Below are 15632 nucleotides of genomic sequence, written 5' to 3'. Positions count from 1 at the left end.
CAAGAGACTTGGGTAGAGGGGGAAGAATTCTCTTAAACGTGAGAGGAAACCCCAAAACCTTTCAAGAAACACCATAAACCAAGCCTAGCACAGATAAATCCCATGGACAGAGGAGCCTGGCAGGCTACAGTCCATGAGGTTGCAAGAGTCGGTTCAGACACGACTGAACGACTAAACCACCAGCACAGATAAATCAGCAAAAAAAAAATAAAAGTTGTAAGCTGAAGCTGTGAAAGACAAGAGGCCTCGGGTTATGAGAGGCTTAGGCCTCAAGTTGTGAGAGGCCTACAGAGGGCCGGGCCTTCAGGGGAAATTACCTGGAGAAGATACGTAACACATGCAGCTTCCCTTGGGGGTCGTCCGTCCTGCAGATGTAAAAGCACCACACCGTTAAGGACATTCATACAAAAAAGCTTTCCGTAAGCCAAAGAGTCGGAAAACAACCGCGGAAAAAGTTTCACCTGTGTCCAGGCTGAATACGCGGACTCCGGCGGGAAAAAAAAATCCCTGCTTCTCTGCTTGGATTCCCAACGCCTTCCAAGGGCCCTAGGGTGTGGGACCCTCGAGACCTCAGTCCCCAGGGTGGGCCCAGGGCGGGCCTCTTACAGCCGGGTTTGACGGCCTCGCCTCTGCCTGACGCACTGACGCCAGCACATCCGACTCTGGCAAGTCGGCGGCCTTGTGATGTTCCTAAGGCGCATGCGCATGGCGTAGAGCACGCGCTGGACGTCAGCGTCACGCACGCACCAGGCGTCAGCGCCGCGCATGGGCAGTTGCACATCTGTCGCGAGACTGGGAGAGGGTAGCGTTGGGGGTTGGGGGTTGCGTGTGCCGCAGCCGTTGGTGGCCTCAGAGAAGGCAGGCTCCTGGGTGGGTGTGAGCGTTGGAGGGTGATGGCCGAGGGCCGGGAGCAGGTGAGTTGTAGCCAGTACTGTGGCTCGTGCTGTGGTAGTTGGTGGTTTTGCGTGAGGAACTCCTTGACTATCGCCCTGAGTTTGCTCAAACTGTCCATTGAGTCGGTGATGCCATCCAACCATCTCATCCTCCGTCGCCCCCTTCTCCTCTTGCCCTCAATCTTTCCCAGCATCAGGGTCTTTTCCAATGAGGGGGCTCTTCACACCAGGTGGCCAGAGTATTGGAGCTTCAGCTTTAGCATCAGTCCTTTCAATGAATATTCAGGACTGATTCTTTTAGGATTGACTGGTTTGATCTCCTTGTTGTCCAAGGGACTCAGCCTTCTCCAGCACCACAATTCAAAAGCATAAATTCTTCGGTGTTTAGCCTTTATGCTCCAACTCGCACATCCTTACGTGACTACTGGAAAAACCATAGCTTTGACTAGATGAACCTTTGTCTTTAATATGCTTTCTAGGTTGTCGTAGCTTTTATTCCAAAGAACAAACGTCTTTTAATTTCATGGCTGCAGTCACCGTCTGCAGTGATTCTGGAGCCCAAGAAAATAAAATCTGTCATTGTTTCCACTATTTCCCCTTCTATTTGCCATGAAGTGATGGGACTGGATGCCACGACCTTCATTTTTTGAATGTTGAGTTTTAAGCCAGCTTTTTCACTCTCCTCTTTCACCCTCATCAAGAGGCTCTTGAGTTCCTCTTCGTGTTCTGCCATTAAATGGTATCATCTGCATATCTGAGGTTGTTGATACTTCTCCTGGCAGTCTTGATTCCTTCCAGCCCAGCATTTCTCATGATGTATTCTGCATAGAAGTTAAATGAGCAGGGTGACAATATACAGCCTTGATGTACTCCTTTCCCAATTTTGAACCAGTCTGTTGTTCCATGTCTAGTTCTAACTGTTGCTTTTTGTCCTGCGTACAGGTTTCTCAGGAGACAGTTAACGTGGTGTGGTATTCCTATCTCTTGAAGAATTTTCCAGTTTGTTGTGATCAACACAAAGGCTTAGTCAATGAAGTAGTAGATGGTTTCTTGGAATTCCCTTGCTTTTTCAATGATCAAGCGGATGTTGGCAATTTGATCTCTGGTTCCACTGTTTTCTCTAAATCCAGCTTGTACGTCTGGAATTTCTAGGTTCACCGTACTGCTGAAGCCTAGCTTGAAGGATTTTGAGCATAATCTTGCTAACATATGAAATGTGCAATTGTACAGAAATTTGAATGTTCTTTGGCATTGGCCTTCTTTGGGATTGGAATGAAAACTGACCTTTCCAGTCCTGTGGCCTCTGCTGAGTTTTCCAAATTTGCTGGCATATTGAGTGCAGCACTTTCACAGCATCATCTTTTAGGATTTGAAATAGCTCAACTGGAATTCCATCACCTCCAGCTTTGTTTGTAGTAATGCTTCCTAAGACCCACTTGACTTCACACTCCAGGATGTCTGGCTCTAGGTGAGTGACCACACCATTGTGGTTATCTGGGTCCTTAAGACGTTTTGTGTACAGTTCTTCTGTGTATTCTTGCCACCTCTTCTTAATCTCTTCTGCTTTTGTTAGGTCCTTGACATTTCTGTCCTTTCTTGTGCCCATCTTTGCATGAAATGTTCCCTTGGTAGCTCTAATTTTCTTGAAGAGATTCCTATAGTCTTTCCCATTCTATTGTTTTCCTCTTACTTAAGGAGGCTTTCTTGTCTCTCCTTGCTATGAGACCAGTTCAGTTATTCGCCACCTCTGTGGGCCTCTGGATAAATTTCTGGTGAATTCAGCTTAGTCAGTCAGAAAACTTCTACTGTCATCCAATTCTTTTTAGAGAAAAAAAGGGGGCCCATATGGGCAGTGATTTGACACCTTGTGAACTGAAAGAAAATTTCTGCAGGACCCATCAGGAGTCCTAGTTGGGGCTGGCACATTGCAAGTTACTAGATGAAAACTACCAGACTGAAACACAGGCTTGCAACATTCTGGCTCATTGCTGAGTGGGAGGTCCCTCACCAAACTTTCTCTATCCAGTCTGTCTTGCTCACTATGGAGAGGGTGCCTCCAGCAGTGCTGAGAACAGGCAGAGCCCTGAAATATGGCAGCAGAGAAGGCATATTCTTCTGCAGCTCTGCCTCCCATGGCCAAGCTGCCTGTCCACTTTTTTCGGGAACCAAGAGCAATGTGGCCCTTCCAAAGGAATCCTCAGAGGTTCCACCTGCAAAAAAGGGCAGAACCCTCCAGTGGAATTTTGAGGATGTTTCAGGCATTTTGGCAGCTGCCAACAGGTCCCTTACAGCCTGGTCTACCTGCAGGACAGCCTTTCACTGGGGACGAGTAGCCAGTGGAGGCACCACCCGCTCAAGCCAAACCTGTGCTCCATGTAAAAGGCACAGAAGTTTGAGCTTTATCTGTCTCACACTTGTTGGTCTATAGAGCCATGAACTCTTGCCCAAACTGCTTGAACCACAGGTCTGAAAGACAGTCATGTCTTCAAGGGGACCTGGACCCAACAAGAGGAGCCAGAAAGCAGTATCACTCAGACACATGCAGGAGAAACAAGTTTCTCTCATCCTGTTATTAATCCATTGCCTTCCTTTGGTAAACAATGTCAACCCTTGTCTTCTAGTAATATGGTATCGATGTGGGGTTTTTAATGCTAAATCCATGGGACACTTAGGGGCTGAAGGGGTGGTATAAGGTGGATATTTCCCAGAAAACTCACCCCTTGTTTTTCATCTGATTTTGATGTTCAGTATCTAAATCATGTCCAACTCTTTGTGACCCCATGGGCTGCAGCATGCCGGGCTTCCCTGTCCTTCTCCATCTCCCAGAGTTTGCTCAAACTTATGTTCATTGAGTTGGTGATGCCATCCAACCATCTCCTCCTCTGTTGTCCCCTTCTCCTCCTGCCTTCAATCTTTCCCAGCATCAGGGTCTTTTCTAGTGAGTTGACTCTTCAAATCAGGTGGCCAAAGTGTCGAGCTTCAGCTTCAGCATCAATCCTTTCAATGAATATTCAGGGTTGATTTCCTTTAGGATTGACTGATTTGATCTCCTTGGTTTAAGTCCCTAACCCAAGACTCCGAACTATAGCCCTGTCCCAGAAACACATGATTGATCTCACATAAATTCATTCAGACCAAATCAAAAATCCATAGGCTTTTCACCTTTCAGATTAACATGGAAGAGGCTGCAGACAGGCAAGGAGGGGGGTGAGGAATACACTGTAGGTGGGGATTGAAATTGTGAAGTCTTTTCTGGAATGCCTCCACCTTTTGACACAGACACTTCTCTCTGGAATTCATCCTATATAAACATAGATCTAAGTACACACACACAGTCATCACGGAATTTTTTGTAAACATTAAAAACCTAAATGTCTATAAATGGGACCAGTGAATAACAGTACATCCAAAACACTGAAATGCTACGTGGTTGTCAGGATAAAGTAGACCCGTGTGAACTCTTCAGAGACAAGTCCCAAGATCTACCAAGTGAGAAATAGGCAGAACAGAGGAGATACGGATTTGCTCAGAATGGATCCTCTTTTTCGGGAGAAAGAGCACTGGGGGCTGGGGGAGGCAGGGGGCTTGCTCTCATGGTCCAGCCTTTTACACTGTTTGGATTTTTATCATGTGCGTGTGTCACCTGAAAAAAAACGAAAAACCAAAACTATTCCTCCTCCATAAAAACAGGTCGCTGCGCTCATTCACCTTCTTGCAGCAGACCTTCCAGACCATCCTCTTCTTCCCAAGCTGTTAAGACAATTCCAAGCAGCTTAGTTACCCAATTTGGGAGAAGGGGAGTTCCTGCATCTCATCTTCCTGCCCAGAATGGAAACAGCTCTGCCTGGAAGCAGGCTGTGTTCAGCACCGCTGTAGTGTGGTTGGATTTAAACAGCAAAGTAGGAACGCCTAGAAGTTGAAGCTAAAACATTTACAAAATTCAGTATGTCAGTTTCTGTGGGTGTCAAAGACAGAGAAGACGTAAGACAATGAAAATGGAGATGAGGAAGAACCTGAAGACAGCTTAAAGCCACAGTGGTGGAAAGAATGAAGAGGAGGAAGGTGCTGGGTTTTACTAGAAGAAAACAGACTGAGTTCAGGAGTCTCGCCAGTAAGTTTATAGTATTGCATTTTGATTACAGGTGTGTAAATAAAAACCTTGAGTATTACCCTCTGGTAAAAATGCAGAATCAGCTTCCATCTAGATTAAAACAAAGTTTGGGGACAAAAGTGGATCATATGCTGCCTGCGATGAAGAGAATGAGCTGGACAGGATAGGAACCACCAGCTCAAGAAACCCCAAGACTCTTGGAGAATCTTCTGAGGAAGAGGTCAGGGCCTCTCTGGTATTTCTCTGGAACAGCCCTTGCCCAAGGGTGTGGTTTTGAGAAGTCCCAAGCCCACAAATCATAGGCACTTCTGGCCACGTGCACAAGTGGGCGAAGACCTCAATTCCCGTGACCTGCCTCCCTCACCATCGCTTCCCCGTCTCCTGCAGTCTTCACAGGGCGGCATGTGGCCACTGCTGAGCAGAGGTGGGCAGACACTGGAAACATACCGAGAGGTCAGAATTCCAGACCAGTGGGGCAAGGTCATGGTTCTTGTGCCTTCAGAAAACCCAAAGTCCCCAAATAAAGGGGGGTAAGGAGAGAGTTGGGGGGAATTGAACTAGAACTGTTCCAATGGCCATTATAGAAAACTCGGCGACTCTGGCCTTGGTCTTTGACCCTGAGTTGTTTGAGGACCACAGCAGCATGAGGCTGTGACTAGGCAGAGGAAGGCATGGTGTGCCCACTGCAGAGCTGTCTCTGGAGTTCCTGCAGGGCCAGGGGCTCGGTGACCCCCTCCTCCCTTCTGCCCCAAACCGGAGATCTTGACAGGGCGTGTGGGGCCGAACAAAGGGGAAGCAGTAAAAGCAGCAGCCCTCCCCAGGACCCTGCCACACCGGCAGACGAGGCCACCACCAGATCAGCACAGCGCTCCTTCACACACGAGATTCCTAAGGGGAATCCTTCGGAACGCAAATGATGTGTTACCCAGGTCAGCAGTCTAACCAGTCAGATCTGTCCATGCCTTAACCTGGACTCAAGTTTTTGTGGCAGGAAACCTCACCATCTATTGCTAGCTAAGGAAATGTCCAGCAGGGAGAATTTAGGTGGTGGATGGGGAAGCTGAACAGGAGGATCTTTCTTCCCCGAGCTGACTGGACAGTGCCACAACCGAGACCGACCGCTCGGACTACCCCTCACATCCCTGACCTGAGGTAAGAGCCATGAGGCAGGGAGCACCTCAGCACCAAGCCTCTTGCTGATCGTAGTCCCATGGAGATCCTCTGGATTGGAGCTCCTGGGGGAGCACCAGCCTGGGAAGGGTCCTGTCCCTCCCCCAGCCCTGCCCCTGGAGCCTCTCCAACTTCCAAACGGCGCTGGAATCACCACATCTTGAGGAGCCAGGAGCCAAGAGAAGCAACTCAAGACTTGGCATCCTGGTTCTGTCCTTTGCCCAAGAGTCACCAAAAAAATGTATGGTCTCACAGCAGGCACAGCATGTTGTTTCTTTCAAAAAATAAATATTTATAAACTTAGGGTGGAAGATTCAAAGACTCAGAGTCTCTTTCCCGCCAAAAGCACAAATATCCCGTGAGTCAAACCAAGGTAAGTCCATCAACCCATAAATGAAACACCACCCTCAGAAGCTCTGCATTGAGGGGCAGGGGAGCTGATCTCTGGCTCCGGGCCCTAGTCCCCCTTGGTGATCAGGTCCTCGATGTAGGCATCCAGCTCGTCGTCTGTGTTAATGTCTATGTCCTGGAACAGAGCAGGGCAGGGTCAGCCGGGGCTCACAGGGTGGTGGGAGGCCCGCCTCCCCAGCCTTCTTGCAGCCCAGGCCATGCCCTCTCCCCCTCCACCCAGTCAGGCCATCCCTTCTTGATCGTCCATCTCCTCCCCGTCCTCCCGCTCCCGCCCGCCTCCCCCTACCCAGGTCCTGCCTGCCCCAGCCTTACTCTTAGACTCAACACTCCAACAGCTCGGTACCACCACCCACCCTGGGCTGTTCCCGTCTCAGTACAGGCTCCCCCCGCAACCTTCCCTCTACTCAGGGACTCAGACAGACTAGAACAGTCATCCTTGTTTCCTTCCCTCCCCTCAGACACTTCTCTCCCTCCTCACTGGCACCATCCAAGGTTCAGGCCTCCAGAATCTCTCACCCAGATAACTGGGAACCTCCTCAGTGGAGTCCTGGACTCTAACCTCGGCCCCTCCTACAACCAACCAAAGTAAACGTCTTAGGCTGCAAACGTCTCCACGTCACACGGTCCAGGGACCTCCCACCTGGTACAGAGCCCTGCCATGGGCCCTGCTCTTCCCTCTGCCCACAGCTCACACCACACCCCAGCACGACTGGTTCTGCCTTCAGCTCAAACGCCTCCTCACAGAGGCCCCCCTGACACGCTAGTCCAGTGGCTTCCTGCCGCTCTCTCCTGTCTCCTTCAGGGCACTTCCCGCCGTCAACAGTTCTGTCTCCTCCCCCTGCTGTGCTGTGAGAGCAGGGCCCCTATTGGTCACCAGGGGTCACAGGACAGGGATCCCCAGAGTTTCCTGCCCAGATGAAGGGCTGAGACCACAGGATATTCCCCGCTTGTGGGCTACCCACTCCCATCCAGGCTTCATCTGGAAAACCAAGAATGTCTGTTTCATTACTCCAAGGTGTCTCAAACCAGGTTGCAGATCACAGTGTCTAAACAAGGGCAAAAGTATGATACCGTGGGTCTGGCTGGGATGAGGCCCAGGCAGACGCACCACCTCCAGCCCTCCTGGTCAGGATGCTGTGCCGCCAGTGTTGGAATTCACAGGCCAGATTCCTGTGAGTGGGGAGAAGGGAGCACGAGGTACCCAGGCCCCCCTCCCTGAGACACCAGGTGGTCCGCTGCAAAGAGAGGGCGGACTGGCTCACCTCCTGCACCTTTTGTAGGAGTGCCACGATGTTGGTCCTCAGCTTCTGCAGCTTCTCCTCGGTCTCACGCAGCTTTCTCTCGGAGGTGCGCAGGCTCTCCTCAGAAGCCTTGGCCCGCGAGTCGGCGCGGCTCTGGTAGGAATGGCACAGGTTCTGGAGCCCGACTTCATACTGCTTGAAGTACTCTTTCTGTTGGGAGAAGAGCCAGCGGGTAAGTACGTGGGCTCACAAGGGTCCCCAGGGCCCTTCCAGACAGGCACTGGTGTCCCCAACTGGCTCGGCACCAGGAAGCCCGGTCTGAAGGGATATCAGACCCAGGAGCCAGTGTCTCTGCAGCTCCAGAGAAGACAGACCTTGAGGCCCACCTCACAGGACTGCCTCGAGGGTGGAGACAGGATCACACACAGGAAGCACTTAGCAAAGAGCTCTGCAAACCGCAAGCCGTGAGTAAACATGAGGGATGATCCTCACCATTCTCCTAACTTCACAACAACACTTCTGAGCAATCCACATCCAGGTCACAGCCAACAAGTATGTATCGAGCTCCTATCGATAGCAGATACCCCCATGTTTGTGTAGTATATTTATACAGCATAGAACTTTTCACCATCTTCTCCAAGCACCTGAAACTTCCCAGCGGTGGGGTAGAAATGTTAACTAGCAGCTTCTCTAGATATGAGGCTTTTCAAAGTAGTAGAACGCTTGTTTTGAGTGAAAGTTACATGGAATCTCAATATTAAAAACAATTTAGGTATCTCTATGTTTATTTTCAAAGTTATCATGATTTACTCATGAGTCACTAGTGAGAATGAAAAGGCTATTTTGATGAACACAAACCCATAACCAGCAGTCTGGCCGACCACTGCAGTCTCGCCAACTATAGCATTTATTTACTTCTGTGAAAACCTATGAGCTACCTAGCACTGAATGGCTCCTAACTGCTATCTTTAAAACGTGTTGCTGCTGCTGCTGCTGCTAAGTCGCTTCAGTCGTGTCCGACTCTGTGCGACCCCATGGACGGCAGCTCACCAGGCTCCGCCGTCCCTAGGATTCTCCAGGCAAGAATACTGGAGTGGGTTGCCATTTCCTTCTCCAGTGCATGAAAGGGAAAACTGAAAGTGAAGTCGCTCAGTCCTGTCCGACTCTTAGCGACCCCATGGACTGCAGCCTACCAGGCTCCTCCATCCATGGGATTTTCCAAGCAAGAGTACTGGAGTGGGGTGCCATTGCCTTCTCCATTAAAACATGTTAGAAGTATTTAATTATTTACAATCTAGAATATCCTAGTAAATCAAGATGGCAACAGAAACTTCAAGTTCTGCACAAAAAATAATTATCACTTGGTGGCTCAAGATAGATGTTCAAGCAGGTGCCAACAGTATTAAAATTTAACATACAATGTCATGAGCCTAACTATGATTCCTGTATGTTTTTAAATTTTTTTCACTTTTAAGCCATTACAGATTCACATGCAGTTACTTTTAAAGTACATATTTGAATCTAGTATTTGCAGGGCACCTGAGGGTTTCATGGAGCTCCTTCCCAGCATGATGAGAAATAGGACGGTCAGTTACAAACTGACACAGACACAATGACATTAGAGTTTTGGTGTGTCCCTAAAGTGAGAAGAATTAAAGTTTGAGTTATTTTAGGCATTTCCCTTAGGAGGCTATTAAGTTGGTGTATTAGTGGTACCTCCTTGCACAAGCGTGAGCCAAAGGACTATTTCAGGCTCAGACACTCCTGTTGACCATGCTTTGGCCTGGGTCATGCCCACTGTAGAAATCCCACTGCACCCAGGCTATGCTCTGAATTTGGCAACAGCCTGAAGCCAAAAGCAACAAAGCTGACAAGAGGATGGCAGGCCAACCCAGCTGGCCTATCAGCAGTTTGTTCCTAGGACCTGCAGAGGACGCCTGCAGCCTACCCAAGGGCGAGCACTGAGGTGGAGCAGCTTCCTGGGAACCCTGGGAGAGCAAGACCCTTGTTCTCTCAAGGTGTTCTGGGTTCAAATCTTGGCTCTATCACAGCAGACTGTTAACCCCTCTGAGCCTGAGTTTCTTCAACCCTTAGCCTCACTTCCTTTAAGTGGAATGGAGATAAAACTCCATGCTCTTCTGACAGACTTAATGGAGCACACAACTGAGAACTGGAAGCCACATCAAGCACCAAGGTGGGTGGGCAGACTCACCAGAGGAAATGATATCAGCTCATCTGAATTCATAGCACTCAGCTCCTTCTTAGAGATGGGGAAACTTGGAGGCAGGAAGTACCGTAAACAATTCCTAAACAAGAAGGAAAGTGGGACAGGAAATCAGAATGGCACCGAGTTGGTGGGAGCCACCACTGGTCCCGGAGCAGGACGCTAACACACCGAAGAATCTGGACGAGGAGGTCAATGGTCTCGTGGTTGGTGCTGGGGGCGGTGGTGTCAGGCTCGATGGGGACGCAGTCCGAGGTGGAGGGCTCCACCGTGGCTACAGCTTGCCGGGCCACCGAGTCCCCCGCTGGGGACGCCGCCATCACCACCTCTTCCCTGCCTTCCTGATGTGTGTCCGGGCTCTGATACTCTGGGGACGGGGGCTTCATCAACCGCACGTCCTCACTGCCTTTCTCCACCCTAGGGAGAACCCAGTGTTTGTCACACGTGTACCAGGCTCCCAGACGGGCTGCCTGCCCCTGCCCTGGCCAACTGTCAACCCATCTTCCTGGAAGGGGTGTTACCAGCGGTCTCTTGGTGTTGTGTCCGTGGGCACATAGTCGAATTTCACCTTCCACCGCACCGCATTCTTGCCCACCTCCACAGCTGTGACACGGCCTGTGTACCACTCCCTATTCACACGCACCTCCACGTGCAACCCTTTATCTGAGAGTGGGAGCAGAGCTGGAGTCAGAAAACTGGATGGACTAGAGCCCCACCCCCACCCCAGCAGGGCCACCCAGGTTCACAGGGACAGGAATCCCTAGAAGCTTGATCCCACTAGGCCAGGGACGTGGAGCCCAGCCACCCTGGCCCCCACCCCCCCTTCCCCCTCACAAGGGTGCCCCAGAGCAGCAGGATGAGTGACGGCCAGAGGTGAACACCAAGGAACTAATGCTGAAAATAAACACGAGGGTGTGCTAGCCTCAGAACGCTTCTCCGAATTAACACTTGAAACCACTGTTGCATGAGAGCCCAGAGCCAGCAAAGCCTCCAAGAGCCTTCACGATGAGGTGCTGCTGACCAAGGGACCCTTTCCCACTGTCCCACAGGCTCCAAGCACCTCCTAAACTTACCTTTCTGAGCATTCTTGAGGTCAGCCGAGTCCTCTTCCCCAGAGCTGTCTGAGAGCTGCAAGGACAGTCTGTTAGAGACACCGCCAGTGCGCCTGCAGAGCAGACCGTCCGCCTGGGGTCATCAGCTGTCATCTCATGCCACCTCAGGCAGCCTTTTAAATGCCTGAGCTTCATGGAGAGCCACTCTCTCAGTATCTACACACCTGCCTCCAAAAACCTCGAACAACAGAGCAGGCAAGGGGCAGAATGTCACAGATCTGCGTGGGTGTCACCTCAGGCCTGTGAGCAGAGACCCAGTCGGCCTCCAGACCCTCCCAGGGACTGTGCTTCTAGTCGGCTCGTGTCACAGACTGCAGGGGGTGGGGGGGCCAAGAGACCCTGGGGGCCAGGAGGCTGAGGACCTACCTCGTTCAGGTCCTTCTTCTCCTCCTTCACAGCAAACTTGCCCCGCTTGGACCGCTCCTTCCTCTTCTCGGCCTCTTCCTCCGCTTCCTCCTCATCAGAGACCTCGAGGCTCCGCTTCCGACCAGGAGCGGCCTGCTGCAAAAGCAGCAGGAATGTGAGGGACTCTTTCAGCCCCTCAGGTGCTGGGAGAGCCCATGTGGCGTAAAGGAGCCGTTCAGAGAGGGGCCTGTGGGTCTCCGTCCCCACCAGGGCTGGGCACCCAACACAACGAGGGACATGGCAACCCCCAGGCCCAACACCCACGAGGACCTCTGCTCAAAGCTGTCACCGCAGGGGCCTCTCGGTTCACACCTCACTGAGCCACCCCCACCACTGCTGTCCCCAAGGCTGCCACCAAGCTGCACCCTCTGCCCACAGCAGGAGAAGCCAGTGGAGGTGACTCGAGTCTGTGGGGTACCAAACCTCGGAGGGGTACCAGAGAACTTCCTGGGCAGGGGACCAACAAGCTCTGTGCCCCCACCGAGTGCCTCTGCATCCCTCTTCTTTGCAGGGGCAGCAGGGAAGCCAGATTTCCACCAAGCACCACCCCCAGGCAACCAACACTGCCCCTCCACTCCTGTACCACTGCGGGTGGGGCTGAGGAGCAGCGGCTCACCAGGGAGAGTTTAGTGGGCAGCTCTGGCTTCTTGACCACTGGAGTCTTCACAGCCCGGGGGGGAGGGACCTCCCGAGGGCTCCTGGAGTTGGGCTGGGGAGATGGTAACGGTGGCTGCACTGGTGGGGAGGGCCGGGACGCAGGCCTGACCACGGTGTTGGCAGGCTTCCGGGCTGCCTCGGGAGGCTGGAGTAGCCGGGAAGTGCTGGCCTCCTCCCGGGCGGCCGGGGCAGCAGGCTTTGGGGCACTACTGATGACAGGAGCCTTTCTGGGCTGGCTGGCTGGCCTGGGAGCTTGCAGGGAAGGGGGTCTGCTCGGGGCATTCTTGATCACAGCGGGTAAAGGAGGCGACCGAGGACGCTGAGGTCTACGTGCAGGTTCCTGAAAGAGGCTGAGAGAGAGTGAGAATACCAATCCCAGCACGAGACACCCAAGAAGAGCCCCCACCACCCCAGGGCTTCACCTCAGAGGAAGGTCTGGTGGTCACTTCCAAGGGCAGTTTCTTCAGGTCAGCCTGGGAGCGAATGGGTGTGGTTTTCTGCAGGGTAAACAGGATGAGGAGATTGTTTGTGTATCTGGTGCTTGGAAGTCAAATCTTTTTGGAGCCCCCTCTATCTGGGACAGTGGGCAAATAAACACCATCTGGACCACAGTCTTACTATTACAAGCCTCCTATATGCTCACTGAGAAGACAAAAACTCACAGACAGTAAACCACTAGCAAATTACAGGATTCTACATGATTATTCCAGCAATCAAGAGACTGGGGAAAAATATCAATGGACTAAATTCCTACAAAACAAGTCAAAGAAGATGGAAGATCCCTGAAGGACAAAGCCAGAAAGGACCCGTGGGATTCAGCAGACAGAGGCACACAATATGATGAGGGCACCTGCCTGGCCAGAAGCCAGAAAGGAAGATGCTTTTGTGATAAACACAATGAAAGGCTGAGGCCACACACGTATCTTAAAATCCCTGACTAATCAATGAAGGAAAAAACAAGAATAAGCAGTTTTTAAAAGAAAAAAGAATGGTTCAATTTTATAAATATGAAATTCAAATTATAAGCTGTATATCTTTTATCAAATTTTCAAAAACATTTAAAAAGTACTTGTATTAAAAAAAAAACCTAAAATATAATACATCTTCTGGAAGATAACGTGGAAATAAACAAATCCACAGAATTTTTAAAACCCTTTTACTCTTTCAAATTCACTTCTGGAAAACTATCCTAAAAAAATTAGGCATTTAAGAAAATGTATGTCTATGTGATATGACACAAAAGTCATGATCTCCATATTTCTGATAAAAAATACATGTATTTATGCTACTGGTCATAAAAAGCTGGATATGAAGTTAATGGTGATTACCTCTAAAATAGGGTATTTCAAAACATTCCAAATGAATTGGACCTCTTTGTAATATACAATTTTTTTTTTTTTAAGAATAATCAAGGCATAGGAGAAGGGGGTGTTGGGAAACTCGGGCAGTGCTTATGGGTTCAAAAGGAGGGTGAACCTGAGCCTGAGGGAACAGAGGAGCTACTGAGGGGCCCTGCCCATCTGCCCACTGCCCACTCACTTGCAGGGCCTCCAGCTTCTCCTGCTGCTGGCGAATTTTCTCTGTCAGTTGCTTCTGCTTCTCTTCCTGTGTCTTCAGGTCCTTTTTCAATGTCCCCAAGGGAAATTTCTGCTTCTGCTCTGAAGCCTCACACCTGTGAAGAGAAAGTGCTAGAGGCATGGAAAGACGGTTCCAGGTAGGGCAGGGTCCTTCCTCCTCAGCCAACCCATGCTCTTTCTCATCAGAGCAACCTCAGACCTCCCAAGTGCACAGAATTAATACTCACTGCAGGACACGCTTCTGTTTCTACTTCCAGGCACTTAGTATGCACGGCAAGACAGAGATGTAAGGATAGAGCAGTGACCTCAAGAAGCATAGTGGAAGGGTGGAGAAAGCTCAAGGGGTGCAGGGGGATGCCCACAAACTCCTTGTTAGAAAAAGCGCTCACCGGTCCTGCTCAGGATCAGGGTTCATGGAGCAAACCCAAGTGTCAGGGTAATCTGTCTCCACACAATTCAGCTGAAAGGGGAGCGTCCGCCACTTCAGACACAGATCTGTGACACAAAAAACACCCCCAAGCGTCGGCCATGCCCGCCATTAACAGTCAGGCTCCTCCTGCCAGGCCCGAGACAGAGATGCCCCTGACTGTCCACACACAGATCCTCATCCTGGCTCCACCTCTGCCTTTCTAACAGAACAGTCACTTCCCAGGGACAGTGATTCCAGCAAGGACGGAAACTATTCATACACCCTCAGCAGCCCTAGCCCTCTCCCCCTTCCAGCAGGATCCTGGCTCAGTCATCACTCACACTTCTACCCATGTGGTATCAAACTGGGTTAGATGACCTCCTGCCTCATTCAGGAGGGACACATGGGCACGGCACAGTCCCAAGACTGAGCTCCCAGGGCCATCACCAGACAGACTGGTATACCCAGGGAGACAAAAGTCCTGAATGTCGGTGCAGTGAGGAGACCAGCACAGGACCACAATGGAAAGGAGCTGGGACACCCAGCTGCGTGACACCCAACTCACCACACTGGATGGTGGTTGGGATCTCCATGGATCTCCGCCGTTTGTAGCGCAGCTCACTGGATGGGGGCTGGTTCCAGTTGGCAGAGAGGTAGCCAAATTCATCCCAGAACTTGATGATGCCCCGCTGGGCTGGAAAGTAAACACCCACGTGTCAGGAGAGGAGCCAGGCCCTCAGGCAGGGAGGACCCCCAGGCTGGCAGGGAGGACCCCGGGCTGGCAGGGAGGACCCTGGGCTGGCAGGGAGGAGCACGGCGCTACCGATGGCGACGTCCTTCCAGTACTGGGCCAGGTGCTCCCCCATGGCCCGCAGCAGGTGCCGGTACTCCTTGGCGTCCGCAAAGTCCTGCTTGTTGTGTGTGGGCTCCAGGACCAGGTAGGGCACATCAACGACCCCGACAACCCCACCGCACGCCCTGCAGAAGGAGGGAGACACGGCTGTCAGCCACTGGCCAAAGCCCTCCCACCTCCTGTCCATGCTGGCGTGCCCCCTGGCAGCACTCACATGCCACCTTCCAGCTGTGGGCCCACTTTCTCATACATCTTGATCAGGCGGCTACAGTTGTAGATGAACATTCCATCCAGGTCCCGGTGTTCGATGTTGACCCCGAAAACAAAGTTCAGTTCCTTAGGTTCTTTAAGTGCTCTGAGAAGGCGAAAAGATAAATTCAAGCAGATCAACCCATTAACACACACCATAGTGTTTACGATTAAGCTGAAACTTGAGACACTTAGAAGTTTTGCCTTTGCATTCAATATGCAACCTGTTAAGATTCAGTAAGGATACGCACTGTGCAGTCACTCTTAGTTCCCCCTAATTAAAAGCAAATGACTTTGGCTTTTGGTATCAAACAGGAATA

At 51.1% G+C, this 15632-nt stretch overlaps 1 protein-coding gene across 50 annotated transcripts in view; it reads right to left on the bottom strand.

The window, feature by feature from the left end:
• Positions 1-6445: 6445 nt before the first annotated feature.
• Positions 6446-15632, bottom strand: part of MORC2 (MORC family CW-type zinc finger 2) — a 39317-nt gene continuing 30130 nt past the window's right edge. For 10 of the 50 annotated variants that reach the window (XM_081542503.1, XM_081542464.1, XM_081542467.1 and 7 more), the window contains 15 exons: positions 15278-15418; positions 15034-15188; positions 14776-14904; positions 14191-14296; positions 13764-13896; positions 12647-12721; positions 12184-12564; positions 11529-11663; positions 11124-11178; positions 10572-10713; positions 10222-10467; positions 10039-10132; positions 7848-8036; positions 7102-7155; positions 6446-6700 (listed from right to left, as the gene is read on the bottom strand). In XM_081542503.1, coding sequence (XP_081398629.1) covers positions 6632-6700; positions 7102-7155; positions 7848-8036; positions 10039-10132; positions 10222-10467; positions 10572-10713; positions 11124-11178; positions 11529-11663; positions 12184-12564; positions 12647-12721; positions 13764-13896; positions 14191-14296; positions 14776-14904; positions 15034-15188; positions 15278-15418 — 2104 coding nt within the window. In that variant the 3' untranslated portion in view covers positions 6446-6631. The remainder of the gene's footprint in view (positions 6701-7101; positions 7156-7847; positions 8037-10038; positions 10133-10221; positions 10468-10571; positions 10714-11123; positions 11179-11528; positions 11664-12183; positions 12565-12646; positions 12722-13763; positions 13897-14190; positions 14297-14775; positions 14905-15033; positions 15189-15277; positions 15419-15632) is intronic. The other 40 variants (XM_081542510.1, XM_081542481.1, XM_081542484.1 and 37 more) reach the window with 6 other exon arrangements.

Source organism: Giraffa tippelskirchi, chromosome 11, assembly GCF_054371585.1.
Source record: "Giraffa tippelskirchi isolate mGirTip1 chromosome 11, T2T-mGirTip1v1.2.pri, whole genome shotgun sequence".
Lineage (NCBI taxonomy): Eukaryota > Metazoa > Chordata > Mammalia > Artiodactyla > Giraffidae > Giraffa > Giraffa tippelskirchi.
This window is presented reverse-complemented; position numbering and strand designations above follow the sequence as displayed.